At 52.9% G+C, this 18,774-nt stretch overlaps 1 protein-coding gene across 8 annotated transcripts in view; it reads left to right on the top strand.

Annotated features, from left to right (window-relative positions):
• ITPR1 (inositol 1,4,5-trisphosphate receptor type 1) overlaps window positions 1-18,774 on the top strand; it is a 208,280-nt gene that overhangs the window by 26,252 nt on the left and 163,254 nt on the right. For all 8 annotated transcript variants that reach the window (XM_040358648.1, XM_040358650.1, XM_040358649.1 and 5 more), the window contains exons 2-4: window positions 15,529-15,580; window positions 17,375-17,477; window positions 18,313-18,383. In XM_040358648.1, the coding sequence (XP_040214582.1) occupies window positions 17,386-17,477; window positions 18,313-18,383 (163 nt within the window). In that variant the 5' untranslated portion in view covers window positions 15,529-15,580; window positions 17,375-17,385. The remainder of the gene's footprint in view (window positions 1-15,528; window positions 15,581-17,374; window positions 17,478-18,312; window positions 18,384-18,774) is intronic.

Here is an 18,774-nt window from a genome sequence, read left to right as displayed (position 1 = left end):
GAACGCCCACCGCCACAAGACTCATACCCGGAAGTCGAGGGATGAAACGGCGATATCGAGGTATGTACGAAAAAAAGCCAGCCTACCCGCAGTGTAAGCAGTCTTCTCAATGTATTGTTAGACATTTGTTTTAGGGGGAACCACCCCTTTTAAGTGGTTAATCTGCCCAACAAATTGGCCAAAGAATATGTAAAAATGCAAATCGCCGCAAAATCAGTTTATTTTTTTTAAGGTTATTAACCGATTAATCGAAACGACAATCAGCCAACTAATCGATTATGAAAATGATTATTAGTTGCAGCTCTTAGTTAAGGATCCAAAAAATCCCAATTCCGCTGGCAGTTTAAATTTAAGTTTTGTTCCATCTGACCGATCGTTTCCCTTCGATCTCCTGGTGGCAGATTCTAATCTATCAGATTGTATCTCCTGATCACATTGATCGGTGTGTGAGCCGCACTGGCTTGCTGTCCCTTCTTTGTTTCGAGTCCTGAAGCGATCGTTGTGACGCAGGACGCGAGGGAAGCGGCGTAAGGGAAGTGGCGCGCACGCGCACACACACACACACACACACACACACACACACACACACACACACACACACACACACGTAGCTGGCAAGGCCGATCTCTGAAAGGATTCTCGTCAGCAAGGTGATATGACTGCCAGAGTGTGACTGGAGGGAGGGATGGGGGAGGGGAGTGTATTCCTCCTGAGAAGATCGACGGTGTGCGCGTTCGATCCGTAATAATGAATATGGACGATTATAACATCTGCAGCCGCCGCGTTCTCTTAAAGCCGTATTACACAACAAATCAAACTATTCTTCAATGAAACGGCTGGCATGGCCCAGGTGCCCCCCGGAACGCGGTGGGACGTCTTGAATGGCCCAGGTGCCCCCCGGAACGCGGTGGGACGTCTTGCATGGCACAGGTGCCCCCCGGAACGCGGTGGGACGTCTTGCATGGCACAGGTGCCCCCGGAACGCGGTGGGACGTCTTGCATGGCACAGGTGCCCCCCGGGACGCGGTGGGACGTCTTGCATGGCCCAGGTGCCCCCCGGGACGCGGTGGGACGTCTTGCATGGCACAGGTGCCCCCCGGAACGCGGTGGGACGTCTTGCATGGCACGGAACGGGAAGTGTGGTGAATGTGTTTTGGTCTCATCTCATTTCCTGGCTCTCCCCAATAAGACCCTTTCGGGTTGGCGCGGTGGCTCGCCGCGGTCCGGTTAGGCCTTGCTCCTGCAGGGAGAGCGGTGGACCCGGCACTGATGGAAGGATCTGATTGGAGGGTTCCGCTCTCAGACCTCGGGGGAGGGGATCGCTCTTCACATCTCATGAATAATTCAGTCGCATTCCAGCGCTGATGGCGGATTGTCGGCTTCCCGCGTTTTACACAAATTCACGCCGCCAGATCCTCGTCTCCCTGATCGGCGTTTCTCGGGAAACCTTCACTGTGCCTCCGATCCGGGGCGATTATTTTATATCCCGCCGTGAAATCTCCATTTCCTGAAAATAGAGCAAAACGTAAAGTAGGGCGAGCGGCTAATCCGGCGGGGCCCCGTGATCCGGGACAGATAATCGCGGGGCCCCGTGATCCGGGACAGATAATCGCGGGGCCCCGTGATCCGGGACAGATAATCGCGGGGCCCCGTGATCCGGGACGGATAATCGCGGGGCCCCGTGATCCGGGACGGATAATCGCGGGGCCCCGTGATCCGGGACGGATAATCGCGGGGCCCCGTGATCCGGGACGGCTAATCGCGGGGCCCCGTGATCCGGGACGGCTAATCGCGGGGCCCCGTGATCCGGGACGGCTAATCGCGGGGCCCCGTGATCCGGGACGGCTAATCGCGGGGCCCCGTGATCCGGGACGGCTAATCGCGGGGCCCCGTGATCCGGGACGGCTAATCGCGGGGCCCCGTGATCCGGGACGGCTAATCGCGGGGCCCCGTGATCCGGGACGGCTAATCGCGGGGCCCCGTGATCCGGGACGGATAATGGCGGGGCCCCGTGATCCGGGACAGATAATGGCGGGGGCCCGTGATCCGGGACAGATAATGGCGGGGGCCCCGTGATCCGGGACGGCTAATCCCTCCCAGACAGCATTTTATTAATGGAAATTTCAAACCGACTTTTATTGATCAGATTTCCCGGCTTTATGTATAGAAGAGAGGAGGAAAAGCCGAGTCCGTCCCCCATTGTCTGACCTCGCTGTGCCGCGATCTTTACACGCGACTTTGCCCGTCTCCCTCAATCCTCCCCCTTGTGTGATCTTCTCACAAGTCTGAGCCCCGCCTCGTTTCCTGGCTGGAGGACATCCAGCATCATCTAGCCCACCGGTGTCCAACTAGCGGCCCTCCGGCTGGTGCAGAACTACAAGTCCCATGAGGCATTGCAAGGCTGACAGTTGCAAGCATGACACCTACAGGCAGAGGCATGATGGGACTTGTATTAATATTTGCATAACTCCTCCCACTGCTTTTATCAGGGCTGGGGTCAGGAAGCTATGTACAGCCCCCTGCTGGCTCCTCCCATCAGCCATTGCATAGAGACCCAGTTATGACATCACTGGGAATAATGGGGTAGATTTGCCGGTCGCAGTGTTATCGCAGGCGGGCGCAATGGTCAGGCAGCGCAATAAGCAATTTGTGAAGCAGATTTTGTAGTTCCTCTCTGTATTCCAGGCATGGCGGGATCATCTGTATCCCCTCCCCCTCCTCTCCTCCTGTCATAGTGACAGATGGTACACAGCGGCCCGGTAACAGACCGTCGCGCTCCTACCTGGGAGGAGGGACCTCGGCTTCCATCTGCTCCTGAAATTCATGAAGATTGAAAGGCGGAACTCTCCGCACATCCCGATCGGTCGCGTGACTCTCCTCCAGATGTCCTCTCCGGGTATCGATCAGTTCCCGAAATCTCCAATCACTGAATCTCTCCCCTCCCCCACAGTGATTACGTTGTTTTTGTATCGCTTGTTTAGATTGTAAGCTCTAAAGACCAGGGCCCTCCCTGCCGCCTTGGATTGTAACTTTACTTTATTGTGAAGCGCTGCGCAAACTGTCAGCACCATAGAAATCCTGAATAATAAAAAATAATGTTCGGATCTTCCCTCTGTCACCAGGAACTCCATGTCATCCTCCATCCTCCCGTCATTAGAAACGGAGGGGATCCGTCCCGTCGTCGGGCAATGGAGGTGATCCGTCCCGTCGTCGGGCAATGGAGGGGATCCGTCCCGTCGTCGGGCAATGGAGGTTATCTGTCCCGTCGTCGGGCAATGGAGGGGATCCCTCCCGTCGTTGGGCAATGGAGGGGATCCCTCCCGTCGTTGGGCAATGGAGGGGTTTCCCCTCCCGTCGTCGGGCAATGGAGGGGATCCGTCCCGTCGTTGGGCAATGGAGGGGTTTCCCCTCCCGTCGTTGGGCAATGGAGGGGTTTCCCCTCCCGTCGTCGGGCAATGGAGGGGTTTCCCCTCCCGTCGTCGGGCAATGGAGGGGTTTCCCCTCCCGTCGTCGGGCAATGGAGGGGATCCGTCCCGTCGTCGGGCAATGGAGGGGATCCCTCCCGTCGTTGGGCAATGGAGGGGTTTCCCTCCCGTCGTTGGGCAATGGAGGGGTTTCCCTCCCGTCGTTGGGCAATGGAGGGGTTTCCCTCCCGTCGTTGGGCAATGGAGGGGTTTCCCTCCCGTCGTTGGGCAATGGAGGGGTTTCCCTCCCGTCGTTGGGCAATGGAGGGGTTTCCCTCCCGTCGTTGGGCAATGGAGGGGTTTCCCTCCCGTCGTTGGGCAATGGAGGGGTTTCCCTCCCGTCGTTGGGCAATGGAGGGGTTTCCCTCCCGTCGTTGGGCAATGGAGGGGTTTCCCTCCCGTCGTTGGGCAATGGAGGGGTTTCCCTCCCGTCGTTGGGCAATGGAGGGGTTTCCCTCCCGTCGTCGGGCAATGGAGGGGTTTCCCTCCCGTCGTCGGGCAATGGAGGGGATCCGTCCCGTCGTCGGGCAATGGAGGGGTTTCCCCTCCCGTCGTCGGGCAATGGAGGGGTTTCCCCTCCCGTCGTCGGGCAATGGAGGGGTTTCCCCTCCCGTCGTCGGGCAATGGAGGGGTTTCCCCTCCCGTCGTCGGGCAATGGAGGGGTTTCCCCTCCCGTCGTCGGGCAATGGAGGGGATCCGTCCCGTCGTCGGGCAATGGAGGGGATCCCTCCCGTCGTTGGGCAATGGAGGGGATCCCTCCCGTCGTTGGGCAATGGAGGGGTTTCTCTCCCGTCGTCGGGCAATGGAGGGGTTTCCCCTCCCGCCGTCGGGCAATGGAGGGGATCCCTCCCGTCGTTGGGCAATGGAGGGGTTTCCCTCCCGTCGTCGGGCAATGGAAGGGATCCCTCCCGTCGTTGGGCAATGGAGGGGTGATCCCTCCCGGCGTCGGGAATAGTGTGTGTGTAAGTGTGTTTGCTGTGAGGAAAGAGGGAGGGGGGATTCCTCCAGCAGCCCGCCTGCTAAGACTGTTTTCTGATGAGAAGTTTGAATACACCTGACCTGTGTGTCTATTGTCATTGGACAGTTTAACCCGCCCTGAATCCAAGGGTGGGGGGAGTGTCTCAGAGTTGGATATCTGTGTACATGTGCGATGATCAGTTTTGATGTTTGATGAGAATGGAGAGATGGATGGGGGGGGGGGGGAGATGGATGGGGGGCAGAGAGAATGGAGAGATGGATGGGGGGGAGAGATGGATGGGGGGCAGAGAGAATGGAGAGATGGATGGGGGGGAGAGATGGATGGGGGGCAGAGAGAATGGAGAGATGGATGGGGGGGGGAGATGGATGGGGGGCAGAGAGAATGGAGAGATGGATGGGGGGGAGAGATGGATGGGGGGCAGAGAGAATGGAGAGATGGATGGGGGGCAGAGAGAATGGAGAGATGGATGGGGGGGGGGGGGAGAATGAAGAGATGGATGGGTGGGGGAATGGAAAGATGGATGGATGGGGGGGGCAGAGAATGGAGAGATGGATGGATGGGGGAGAGAGAATGGAGAGATGGATGGGGGGGGGTAGAATGGATAGATGGATTGGGCAGTTTGCTGTGAGTAGTTGTGCTCAGATACTGTCATTTGACTTTGATTTCCTTTCTCTGTCGGCCTTTTATGTGTTTGGAATGTTTTGTCCTAATTCTGTGACTTGGTACGGTGGTTGTGGTGCTCTGCGGTGGTACCGCTGCTTGCCAGCTGTCACAAGGTGTGCTCTGTTCTGTGGCAGCATTCGGTGCCCACGACGGGTTACAGCTGAACAGCTTCAGGTTTAATTGACTTTTAATTATCTGCGGCCTCTCAGGAATCTGGAAGTTTCCTCTCCCGGTACGGCGGCGAGGAGAGGCGGCGGCCGGAGATGAGCGCCGCTGAAAGGAGGTTTTATCCTTCAGACTGGAAGAGAAGCGCCGCTTCACCCTGAACATGGCGCTGGAATACTGACAGGACGTGGATCTGTGTTTACACCCAATCATTACACAGATCTATGGTCACAGGCAATCGCAGCCACCGGGCCCTGAGCAACGCGCCGGGGGGGGGGCCCTAGACAGCCAGGACATCATGAGACGCCCGCCCAGGAAGGGAGATCCCTCCTGCGGCCATCATTTGCCTATGGGCCGGTAATGAAGTGGTTAATGGACTCTTATCTTCTTGGAGTGGCGCTCTGACTTTCTGCCCATTGGAGGGTCGATGACCATTGGGGGGGGGGGGTAAACAATGGCTTCTTATAAAGAGGTATTCCTTTAGTCTGGAACTCACAACAATTTGTATTTGGTGGTGCAGCGTTGGCCCGCCTGTCCAGGTTCTTATGGGGGGGGGTCTTCCCTTGCGTTGCCCCTTGAGCCACAGTGGTTGGTGAGAGGAGATCTACCCAAAGTGAAGGGCGATCCCCTCGGTCAGCAGTAGGGGGGTCTCCAATGGAAGTTCTTCTCTCACCACCCAGCCTGGTAAAGACCCATTTAAAGATTTGGCTTTCCCATCATCTTCATGTTGGTCACCAGGAGAGGAAGTCTACCCAATGGGGGGGGGGGGGGGGGCATCTGCCATCAATAGGAACTTTTATATCAAAGAGAACTCTTACCAGAAGATTGGTGGAAAGACTAATTTGGAGAGAAGGGCCGAGTCGGGATGAGAATGCCTGGAGCCAATGTGAACGTGTTTCTTCCCGTAAAATGGGGCGCCGATCCAAGAACTTCAATCTAAACTGGTTATGGAGTAACTCTTGACTTTCGGGTCCCCCGTGCTGCTTTCCGATTCATAGGGGAGAATTTCAAATAAGATCCATCTGGTCGCTCCATAGAAAAGCAGGACCCTTGTAGTAGGGTGTCGGTGGCACTAGGAGGAGGTTGTAGTAGGGTGTCGGGGGCACTAGGAGGAGGTTGTAGTAGGGTGTCGGGGGCACTAGGAGGTGGTTGTAGTAGGGTGTCGGGGGCACTAGGAGGTGGTTGTAGTAGGGTGTCGGGGGCACTAGGAGGTGGTTGTAGTAGGGTGTTGGGGGCACTAGGAGGTGGTTGTAGTAGGGTGTCGGGGGCACTAGGAGGTGGTTGTAGTAGGGTGTCGGGGGCACTAGGAGGAGGTTGTAGTAGGGTGTCGGTGGCACTAGGAGGGGGTTGTAGTAGGGTGTCGGGGGCACTAGGAGGAGGTTGTAGTAGGGTGTCGGTGGCACTAGGAGGGGGTTGTAGTAGGGTGTTGGGGGCACTAGGAGGTGGTTGTAGTAGGGTGTCGGTGGCACTAGGAGGAGGTTGTAGTAGGGTGTCGGGGGCACTAGGAGGAGGTTGTAGTAGGGTGTCGGGGGCACTAGGAGGAGGTTGTAGTAGGGTGTCGGTGGCACTAGGAGGGGGTTGTAGTAGGGTGTCGGGGGCACTAGGAGGAGGTTGTAGTAGGGTGTCGGTGGCACTAGGAGGGGGTTGTAGTAGGGTGTTGGGGGCACTAGGAGGTGGTTGTAGTAGGGTGTCGGTGGCACTAGGAGGAGGTTGTAGTAGGGTGTCGGGGGCACTAGGAGGAGGTTGTAGTAGGGTGTCGGGGGCACTAGGAGGAGGTTGTAGTAGGGTGTCGGGGGCACTAGGAGGAGGTTGTAGTAGGGTGTTGGGGGCACTAGGCGGGGTTGTTGTAGTAGGGTGTCGGGGGCACTAGGGGGGGTTGTTGTAGTAGGGTGTTGGGGGCACTAGGGGGGGTTGTAGTAGTAGTAGGGTGGCAGACTAGAAGGAAAACTGAGCTTTGCAAAGATTACTACATGAGTTCTGCAACTTTCGGGCAGGTAAAGTAAATGAGATTTAGTTTGCTTTGTGCCCCGTGTCAGACAATGGGCCTTTTCCATAAAACTTTGACAACAATAGAGATGAATCAGGACCTCCTTCCTCCTGCTGGTGACCCCTCTAGTGATATAAAGATCTATATAGAGGAATCAGGACCTCCTTCCCCCTGATGAAGACCCCTCTAGTGATATAAAGATCTATATAGAGGAATCAGGACCTCCTTCCTCCTGATGAAGACCCCTCTAGTGATATAAAGATCTATATAGAGGAATCAGGACCTCCTTCCTCCTGATGAAGACCCCTCTAGTGATATAAAGATCTATATAGAGAAATCAGGACCTCCTTCCTCCTGATGAAGACCCCTCTACTGATGGACCTCCTTCCCCCTAATGAAGACCCCTCTAGTGATATAAAGATCTATATAGAGGAATCAGGACCTCCTTCCTCCTGCTGGTGACCCCTCTAGTGATATAAAGATCTATATAGAGGAATCAGGACCTCCTTCCCCCTGATGAAGACCCCTCTAGTGATATAAAGATCTATATAGAGGAATCAGGACCTCCTTCCTCCTGATGAAGACCCCTCTAGTGATATAAAGATCTATATAGAGAAAAAAGGACCTCCTTCCTCCTGATGAAGACCCCTCTACTGATGGACCTCCTTCCTCCTGATGAAGACCCCTCTAGTGATATAAAGATCTATATGGAGGAATCAGGACCCCCTTCCCCCTGATGAAGACCCCTCTAGTGATATAAAGATCTATATGGAGGAATTGGTGACCCCTCTAATAACTAAAGATCCATATAGAAGAGCACCCCTCCCCCTGCGGTGACCCCCTTATACAGAGTCATGTGGTCAGTGTGGGTCTTCTGTCCTGTGGTCACCCCCTCGGCCCTCCACTCAATGCCGCGTTGCGCCTGTTTAGTCTCCCATTAGTCGCTGTAATGAGCGGCTCGGCCTCTTTTTCTAGTCATTAAACCTTTTCTGCCTCGTTGCCGCCATTTAGGAGACAATCTTCCCGATTTTCTGACGTGACTCCAGGCAGCTGCGCTTTCATGGAGAGTAAAAATAGATTCCTGATTATAAAGTTCTCTGCAAACCTTCATTTACATCCCATGCCAAAATCCTGATTTTTTTTATTTGAGGGGGAAATTGCTGATTTTCGGAGCGGAGGAGGGGCGAGAATCCTGAGATACAGAAATCTGAATGTGGATTCCTGTGTGGGGTCTTCTCTTTTTCTTTTTCTTTTTCTGTTTGAAGGGATCATGGTGAGTGTGACGGCATGAAAACCTGCACTCTCCTTTTATTAGGAAAGCAATCTTTTTATTTATTTTATTCTCTCTGTAGAGTGTCAAGCCCCCCCCCCCATACACACAATCAGAAAATTGTATGAAAAATACGTCTTTCGTCCGATCTTATTAGGACAGCTTTTCATGGCCAATCAGGACGGGTCGTGCCAACTTATCCAATGGTGAAAGCACAAAAAAAATTCTCGTATTGTAGGATTTTTGTTTTTAATAAAGTTTTCATCCAATAATACAAATACCGGTGTTTAATTTTGGCAAAAAAAATCAATTTTAGTCAACGAAATCTCCAGGACATTTCAGTCGTCTAAAATCGATTGGGTTGAATTAAATTGTAATGTATTGGTGAACATTTCTCTGCAATTTCTAATCTCATGTTTATGGTATTGAGATCTGAAGTAGAGGTCGACCGATATATCGGCCGATATTTGGCCGTTTTGGAGAAATCGGCATCAGGCGATTTTTTTTTTTTTTTTTTTTTTTATCCAAATTATGCCGATATTTTACATGGCCGCTAGCTGTGCAACAGAATTCTTTATTCTGTTGGAGATTTTTGGCAACTTTTATTAACCTCTTCAATTGCGATCTGCAGATTAAACCTGAACGATCGTTCGTCTGTCGTGGCGTGTGTAGCGGGACGATGTCGTGGCGTGTGTAGCGGGACGATGTCGCGGCGTGTGTAGCGGGACGATGTCGCGGCGTGTGTAGCGGGACGATGTCGCGGCGTGTGTAGCGGGACGATGTCGCGGCGTGTGTAGCGGGACGATGTCGCGGCGTGTGTAGCGGGACGATGTCGCGGCGTGTGTAGCGGGACGATGTCGCGGCGTGTGTAGCGGGACGATGTCGCGGCGTGTGTAGCGGGACGATGTCGCGGCGTGTGTAGCGGGACGATGTCGCGGCGTGTAACGGGCACGTTCGCTGAGGTCCCGGTTTGTATCTCTGTTGTGTTTCTCACATGTGTGGTCTCCTGGGTGTCCCGTAGAGAACATTCTGGCGGGGCGCCGGCGGCTCTTGCGATAAGATTGCACGTTTTTCCTTCTTGGCAGAGGCGGCGGGGCTGGAAAGCGAAGGATGAAATGCCAAACTTGGGAAGGATCTGGGGGGGGGGGGGGGTTAGGAAATCGCCGAGACTCTGTGCGCCTTTTTTAATCGTTATTTATTCCACGATTCCTCCTCTCCTGGAGTCTGCTGGGTCTTCGTCTCCACAAGGCAATAAAATAAAGTTTTGTTGAAGTTTACACAAAGTAACACTTTTTTTTATTTCTGTCCCTCGTCTGTCCTGCGCTGTGTGTGGGGGAGGGGGGGGGGGCGCGTTTTATGAGATAAATCCTTCAAAGATGGCGGCAGCCCCGCCGTAGGACTCTACATTCTCCAGACCGCTCATAAATTCCTTGGTTGGGTTTTTATATTTCCACTTGTAGGAAGTTCAGAGAGATTTCCGAGTTCATCAATCGCTTCCTGAAATTGTATCTTTTGGCCACATTGTTCAGCGCAACGAAATGCTACAAAATATATAAATGACAGAAAAACAATAAAACAAAACGACGCACGCCGACACTTGGAGCATGTAAACCCTCTGATCCCGACCCCCTCTGATCCCGACCCCCTCTGATCCCGACCCCCTCTGATCCCGACCCCCTCTGATCCCGACCCCCTCTGATCCCGACCCCCTCTGATCCCGACCCCCTCTGATCCCGACCCCCTCTGATCCCGACCCCCTCTGATCCCGACCCCCTCTGATCCCGACCCCTCTGATGGGTTTTACTTCCTGCAAAGTCTGCAAATGAAAAGCATAATGGGCTAGTATACATCGCATCACATACTAGCCCATTATGTGACACTTACCTGCAAATGAAAAGCATAATGGGCTAGCCCCGGGGGCTTTCACACTGGAGCTGTGCGCTAGCAGGACCGCCCTTAAAGTCCTGCTAGCCGCATCTTTGGAGCGGTGTGTTTACCGCTCCTCCACCGCTTCTTCCCGTTGAAGGCAATGGGGATATTGACCCTTTTTCGGTCGCTAGGGGGGGTAAAACTGCACCGCTAGTGGCTGAATACCGCTGCAATTCCAACAGTAAAGCGCCGCTAAAAATAGCGGATCTTTACCGCCACCGCACCTCCCTCCCAATGTGAAAAGGGGCCTAATTCTAGGCTTACCTCTAGGTAGAAGTAAAAAAAAATGGGGTTGACATTCCTTGTAATGGGAATAAAGGTAATAACATTTTTTTTTTTTTTTAATTCCCGTGTCCCCGGTAGCTCGTGCTCAGAAGCGAACGCACGCGTAAGTCCCGCCCCCATGTAAACGCAGTTCAAACCACACGTGTGAGGTATCGCTGCGTGCGTTACAGCGAGAGCAATAAATTCTAGCACTAGACCTCTTCTGTAACTCTAAACTGGTAACCTGTAAAAAATTAAAGCGTCGCTTATAGAAGTTTGGCGCCATTCCACGAGTGTGCAATTTTAAAGCGTGACAAGTTGTGTATCTACGGTATTTACTCGGCGTAACTTCATCTTTCGCATACAAAAAATTGGGATAACTTTATTTTGTTTTTTCATGAAACCATTTTTTTAAAAAAATCAACTAATCAAAATTAACTTTATTAGAAATCAAACAATTGAGGTCAAACGCTACATTCCATCCAGCCGGTGCCGTCACCTCCGTCTCGTAAATCCAAAAAGATTTGCAGCGACTTGTGCAGCTGGCGAATGACCTCCTGAATGCTGTAAATGGTAAAATCTCCGATGTTCCGTGAGCTCCAAATGTCTTTACTAATCCAGATTTTATAAAAGTAAATGTTTTTTTTTCTATATTGCATATCGGACACATTCAGCAGGCTTGTTATGGGGCTACTGGACTGTTGTGTGTCTGTCCCGGGTGATTTCCGTGGTCCTTTGTCTGGACATTGGTGGACTCAGGTCTCTGCAGGACATGCCGCCTCGTCTATTCAGGAATATATCCAGCAAAGAAAGTGCAGAAGATCCTGATGGACAAGATCACCTTTCATAGGAGGAAATGTTCCTGTGACCCCCCTCTGGAGAAGGTCGGCTGTCTCCAGTTTTGGATCCAGTTGCCCTTTTCTGACGTTCTTCTTCTCCATATAAATGTCATTCGGTGACCCGGCCATCAGTCGGCCTTCACTGGCCCTCGCAGGGCTCTGCTGACATCTTTGTCCTCGGCGGTCTCGGTGTCGCCAGTTTCCTCGGCGGTCTCGGTGTCGCCAGTTTCCTCGGCGGTCTCGGTGTCGCCAGTTTCCTCGGCGGTCTCGGTGTCGCCAGTTTCCTCGGCGGTCTCGGTGTCGCCAGTTTCCTCGGCGGTCTCGGTGTCGCCAGTTTCCTCGGATTGGATCGGTTTTTACATAAATGTTCTCACACAACGCTCCATGTGGACGGAAGTGATGGTGGGAGCCGGAATATGGACACGGTGGGGAAGAGTTAAAGTGATGACGGGAAAGTTGCCAGAGAAGACAGCTGTCGGCGTTGGGGACGGAGGAACTCCTTTGGGTTGTTTGAGGTCTTTTGCAACTTTCAGTAACTTGACAGCTGGGAGTTGTGGAGGAACCAACCCGGAGCAACAAGCATATGAGGAATATGGTGTCTCATGGTGTCACACACAGGGAAGACTATTAGAATCTGTGTGGACATTTACCCCCCCCCCCCCCCCCAGAATGTTGGAGGTATTGAGCTGAAGAAGTGCACAGGTACAATGGATGACTGAAGGGTGCAGAAGATGGATGGTAAGAGTTATGGAAAGATTGATGGCTAAGAAGCACTATGGATAGTCATACAGTGCTATGGAGATGGGTAAATGGCTGGCTGGAGAGCCTCGTGCCTGGCTGGCTGGGTAAATGGCTGGCTGGAGAGCCTCGTGCCTGGCTGGGTAAATGGCTGGCTGGTTGGAGAGCCTCGTGCCTGGCTGGGTAAATGGCTGGCTGGTTGGAGAGCCTCGTGCCTGGCTGGCTGGGTAAATGGCTGGCTGGAGAGCCTCGTGCCTGGCTGGGTAAATGGCTGGCTGGGTAAATGGCTGGCTAGAGAGCCTCGTGCCTGGCTGGGTAAATGGCTGGCTGGTTGGAGAGCCTCGTGCCTGGCTGGCTGGGTAAATGGCTGGCTGGAGAGCCTCGTGCCTGGCTGGGTAAATGGCTGGCTGGGTAAATGGCTGGCTAGAGAGCCTCGTGCCTGGCTGGGTAAATGGCTGGCTGGTTGGAGAGCCTCGTGCCTGGCTGGGTAAATGGCTGGCTGGTCACAGGGCTGAAGGGGGGCCTAATTGATGGGTAAATGACTGGTCAGTGCACTGGGGGCAGCTTGGATGGTTGGCTTGTCAGTGGGCTGGGGGCCTCATGGATGGTCGGTGGGGGGGGACGGACTATGGCTAGAGAACATGATGGATGGACAGACATCTTGGATAGTTGGAAAGCCCAATAGACGGGTAGATGGATGAGCCCACATGGGCTGACGGATGTCTGGAGATTCTCCTTAGGTGATGGACGTCTATCTAGGGGAGGATAGCGGTGCGTTTTTGCATTCACCAATCATTCACAAGGGAAAAGGTGAATGTTATCTCGGTTTCCTTGTGACTGATCTGACAGCTTCCATACAGGTGGTGCGTTTGTTTCCAGTACGCGGCTCCTTTAAGGGGCTCATATGAGCAGCAGGGCATTCTGGGAGTTCAGATCTCATGCAATGTGTCCGGCTATAAAAGTCAGTGAGGTGAGAGCCGTTCAGTCATTAGAAATATATTTCACCAGTTTATGGCTTTTATGACCATGCCACGTGTGGGAGGGGGGGGGGGGGGGGGGCAGGTAATCCCCAGGTGAGTAAACGCACTTAATTTTTATTTTTTTGCAGGAAAAAAAAAAAATAGTTATTAAAAAATATTTTATAATATTTTTTGGAGCTTGTTAAAGGAATTGTAAAGGTTTGTTTTATTTTCTGAATCGGTTCCTTTAATCCCGTGCATTGTGGGTTCACTTACCTTTTCCTTCCATTTCCTGTCTAAATGTTGTTGTGTTTTTTTTTTTTCTTTGTCTGAATTTCTCACTTCCTGTTCCTCCTCAGTAAGCTGTTCTGACTGACCCCCAGCCAGAACGGCTCGGATGATGGTGGAAAGCTTACCGAGGAGGAACAGGAAGTGAGAAATTCAGACAAAGGGGGAAAAAAACATTTAGACGGGAAATGGAAGGAAAAGGTAAGTGAACCCACAATGCACGAGATTAAAGGCACCGATTCGGAAAATAAATCCCTTTAAGCTTTGCGCCAGTGATCGGCGGGTCTCCTGCAAATCTTTTCTGAAGGTGGTTGGTGGAATTGATTATCTGGGGCAGGGAACGGAGCTGGAAATACAGATGGGAGGGAAGCGCATTTCTAATTGTATTGATTAAGATTTTTCTGGACTGGAAAACAATTCAACAGATCCTCAAATGTATCAAAATACAAAAACCCAAAATATCAATCAGCGGTCCTATATACACAAACCATCAATACAGATCAATAAATACAGCGCTGACATTCTCAAATGTATCAAAATCAATGTGTCACTTCCAGGATACAAAGTAACCAACTTCATCCTCCACAATCCAGAGAAAAGGAGTGCAGGCGATCACACACATGTGTGTGTGTGTGTGTGTGTGTGTGTGTGTGTGTGTGTGTGTATACATACATACATACATACATACATACATACATACATACATACATACATACATACATACATACATACTTTTTTTTTTGTTTTTTTTAAATTTTGGACATTATTTAGCAAATTCCGCATTTACCGCTTTGTCAGCAGGTAGTGATTTTTGCTCTATAAAGGTTCTTTCTTATATCTGTTCTGTCAGACATGAGCCGCTGAGTGAGTCAAAGGAGAGACCCTTCTCCCCTCATCCCCCTTTTCTCCCCTCCCCCCTCCTTCTCCTTCTGCTCCCCTCCCCCCCTCCTTCTCGGGTAATTATTGTATTATATCGGTAAAGAATTTCTAAAGATGGCTATCCGTAGACCTGCTGGATGGTGATTGGCTCCTGTCTTTGTTGCCCCCATTATGTGTGATGTATGTAAGGTAGGGACCTCGGATGGTGCTCTCATGGTTGGGGATGGATGGGGGTGTACAGTGCTGTGTACTTTGGGGGATGTGTGGGGGGTGTACAGTATGTTCAGTGCTGTGTTCATTGGGGGTGTACAGTATGTACATTGGGGGATGAGTGGGGATGTACAGTGCTGTGTATATTGGGTGATGAGTGGGGGTGTACTGTATGTACAGTGCTGTGTATATTGGGGTGTACAGTGGGGACGGGTGTACAGTATGTACAGTGCTGTGTACAGTGGAGATGGGTGTACATTGCTGTGTATATTGGGGGGGGGATGAGTGGGGTGTACAGTGCTGTGTATTTTGGGGTGTGCAGTATGTACAGTGCTGTGTATATTGGGGTGTACAGTATGTACAGTGCTGTGTATATTGGGGTGTACAGTATGTACAGTGCTGTGTATTTTTTTGGCGTGCTATAAATATCTGATAGGATCTGAAATGAGTTGATGAGAAATAAAATGGCTGTTCCGTCCCCTTTATACGCGTTTTGGTTCCATTATTAGAAACGCGATTTCCTTTGATGGTTTCCTCGCCATGAGTGGATTTCACCTCCCCGAGGACACAATGTTTTCATGCGCTGCGGCCCTCCATCTGCTATGAATGGACTGGGCTCGCCGTATGAAAAGCTCGCTGTGCTTCTTTTTTGCCACTGAACACAATAAAAGCGGATTTGTATCATCAGTGCGCTTCGCTTCCTGCGCGAGTCGCCATTCAGGTGAACGAGCACAATGACTGGAGTGCGGCTGCCGCGTTCCGCTCCTCATGTGACTCCAGAAAACGGTGAAAGTCGGCAAAACCATTTCCTGTCACCAATTCTGTTCAGATTCCTACTTCCCATTTGTACCGTTTTTTTCTTAATCCGGATTTTCACTTTTTTTGTCTTCATAGAATAAGAGATTGTGAAGGATTGGGACGGATTTCCAGAAACATCGCGGTCCAGGTATGTACTGTGCGTGTGACACCTCCCTGAGAGAGGGGAGGAGTCGTGTCCCTGGGGCAGGGACAGGCTGTCTGGGGTGTCCCTGAGAGAGGGGAGGAGTCGTGTCCCTGGGGGAGGGACAGGCTGCGTCTGGGGTGTCCCTGGGGGGGAGGGACAGGCTGCGTCTGGGGTGTCCCTGGGGGGGAGGGACAGGCTGCGTCTGGGGTGTCCCTGGGGGGGAGGGACAGGCTGCGTCTGGGGTGTCCCTGGGGGGGAGGGACAGGCTGCGTCTGGGGTGTCCCCAAGGGAGGGACAGGCTGAAATCTGGGGTGTCCCCTGGAAAAGGGGGTAGGCTAAAATCTGGGGTGTCCCCGGTGGTGGGGGGGGGGGGGTAGGCTGAAATCTGGGGTGCCCCCTGGAAAAGGGGGTAGGCTAAAATCTGGGGTGTCCCCGGTTCGGGTAGGCTGAAATCTGGGGTGTCCCTGGGGGGGAGGGACAGGCTGTCTGGGGTGTCCCTGGGGGGGAGGGACAGGCTGCACCTGGGGTGTCCCTGGGGGGAGGGACAGGCTGCACCTGGGGTGTCCCTGGGGGGAGGGACAGGCTGCACCTGGGGTGTCCCTGGGGGGAGGGACAGGCTGAAATCTGGGGTGTCCCTGGGGGGAGGGACAGGCTGAAATCTGGGGTGTCCCTGGGGGGAGGGACAGGCTGAAATCTGGGGTGTCCCTGGGGGGAGGGACAGGCTGAAATCTGGGGTGTCCCTGGGGGAGGGACAGGCTGAAATCTGGGGTGTCCCTGGGGGGAGGGACAGGCTGAAATCTGGGGTGTCCCTGGGGGGAGGGACAGGCTGAAATCTGGGGTGTCCCTGGGGGGAGGGACAGGCTGAAATCTGGGGTGTCCCTGGGGGGAGGGACAGGCTGAAATCTGGGGTGTCCCGGGGGGAGGGACAGGCTGAAATCTGGGGTGTCCCCGGGGGAGGGACAGGCTGAAATCTGGGGTGTCCCTGGGGGGAGGGACAGGCTGAAATCTGGGGTGTCCCCGTGATGGGGGGGGGGGGGTGGTAGGCTGAAATCTGGGGTGTCCCCGGGGGAGGGACAGGCTGAAATCTGGGGTGCCCCCGTGATGGGGGGGGGGGGGTAGGCTGAAATCTGGGGTGTCCCCGGTGATTTGGGGGGGGGGGGCTGGGAGCTCAGTAGTGTTCCAATGAAGAAGATGAGGCTTTGTGTTCTATGGAGGCTTATAGACTGCACACCGCATCACACCCCAGGTGTAGCGGTCGGGTTGCGTTCTGTCCAGCCTCATAAGATGGCTGGTGGGGATAGTGGTAGGGGGGAGTGTGGGGTTAATGAATTGGATGGGATGGTGGTGGAGATAATGATGGGGGAGGGGGGTAATGATGCCTACTTGTGCCAGCCTCACCCTGGCGTCGCTCCTCCTGACGGATTTGCCTTTTTGTCTCAGGATCGGTGAAGATGTCGGAGAAGATTTCCAGCTTCCTCCATGTGGGGGAGGGGGATAATGGATGGGATGGTGGGGGGTGGTGATGGGATGGTGGGGGGTGGTGGGATAATGATGGGGGAGGGGGGTAATGATGCCTACTTGTGCCGGCCTCACCTTGGCGTTGCCCTTTTGTCTTGTCTCAGGATCGGTGAAGATGTCGGAGAAGATTTCCAGCTTCCTCCATGTGGGGGAGGGGGATAATGGATGGGATGGTGGGGGGTGGTGGTGATCGGATGATGGTGGGATAATGGGGGAGGGGGGTAATGATGCCTACTTGTGCCGGCCTCACCTTGGCGTTGCCCTTTTGTCTTGTCTCAGGATCGGTGAAGATGTCGGAGAAGATTTCCAGCTTCCTCCATGTCGGGGACATCGTCTCTCTCTATGCGGAGGGATCAGTGAATGGATTCATCAGCACGTTGGGGTGAGACTCGATTCCTGATTGGCTGTATATTGATGAAGGTCGTAAAGCCAAAACATTTGTCATCTTCATGTATTTCCTATAAATTGTTCTAGTAGTTGTCTCATCCCCCCACCCCCCCTGTATACTTACCTGAGCGCTTACTCCATCCAGCACTGTGCCTCTGTAGCAGCTCTCCCCACTCATAGGCTTTGCTGAAGCATGGAGCGCCATTGGCTCCCACTACTGTCAGTCAAATCCTGTGACAAGGGGGCGGGGCCGAGCTGTGCGGTGTCTATGGATGCAGGCAGTGCAGCTCGGGATTGAGCCCACAGGTGAGCCATGATGGGAATTGGCTTCCTATGGTTGCTCACTGAGGAGGAGCCTGGGGTGCCAGCGAGGGACCCCTGAAGAGGAGGTTTGGGGCCACTCTTCCTTTTTTAAGTAAGCATAACAAATCACTTTTATACTCCATGAAACCCGATCAATGCAACAGATGGAGACCCACATGGGAGGGACCTCTTCTGTTATATTGTTTCTGTCATCCAATCACCAGAGAAGGCAAAATATAAACGGATTAAACTTCATATTTAGGGAACACGGATTGGTCCTCTCCTGCCTCAGCCTGTGATTGGAACAGAAGTCACCCCACCCCCTCTGCAGACCCGCCGCACCTTCTGCCCTCTTCCCTGCTGTGAGGATGATGGTGGGGGGAGGGGGGCGGGCTGTCTCACCCAGGTTGCTAGTTGGTACGGAGGTCACTCCAGACCACGCTCTGCCACGTGGTGACGCCGGGCTTAGATACACCAATGATGGAGATTTATTCGCTCTCTTTGTATAACTTTCTTCCTCTCTGCAGTTTGGTGGACGATCGATGTGTGGTGCAGCCGGAAGCCGGGGACCTCAACAACCCCCCCAAGAAGTTTCGAGGTGAGTCGGCGCAGTTGTCGGAATCTTGTAGTAATCTTCTTCAGACAACCGGAAACAGTTCAGTCTATTGACGTTCATTTGTTGGAGATGTAGAAGGTTTTTGTTACATTGTTTCAATTCGTATCCCGATCTTTTATATCCCCTTCTAAAGGAGTAGTATGGCCAAAGCTACTTTAGTTGTACTTCTATGGAGCACTCATGTGACCAGTTTTCAGCCTGATCCCATTTTGTGTTCAACTTCCCATACTTCTCCTAAATTGTGATCAAATAGATGTGTAGCCCCCCCTCCCCCACTCCGAAACGCGTTGACTATACACAGTAGATTAGGATTAAAACCTTATTTTGGCCTCTAAATGGAAATTCCACATTGACGTATTAAACACATTTTTTG

The sequence above is a fragment of the Rana temporaria genome, chromosome 7 (genome assembly GCF_905171775.1).
Source record: "Rana temporaria chromosome 7, aRanTem1.1, whole genome shotgun sequence".
Classification (NCBI taxonomy): domain Eukaryota; kingdom Metazoa; phylum Chordata; class Amphibia; order Anura; family Ranidae; genus Rana; species Rana temporaria.
This window is presented reverse-complemented; position numbering and strand designations above follow the sequence as displayed.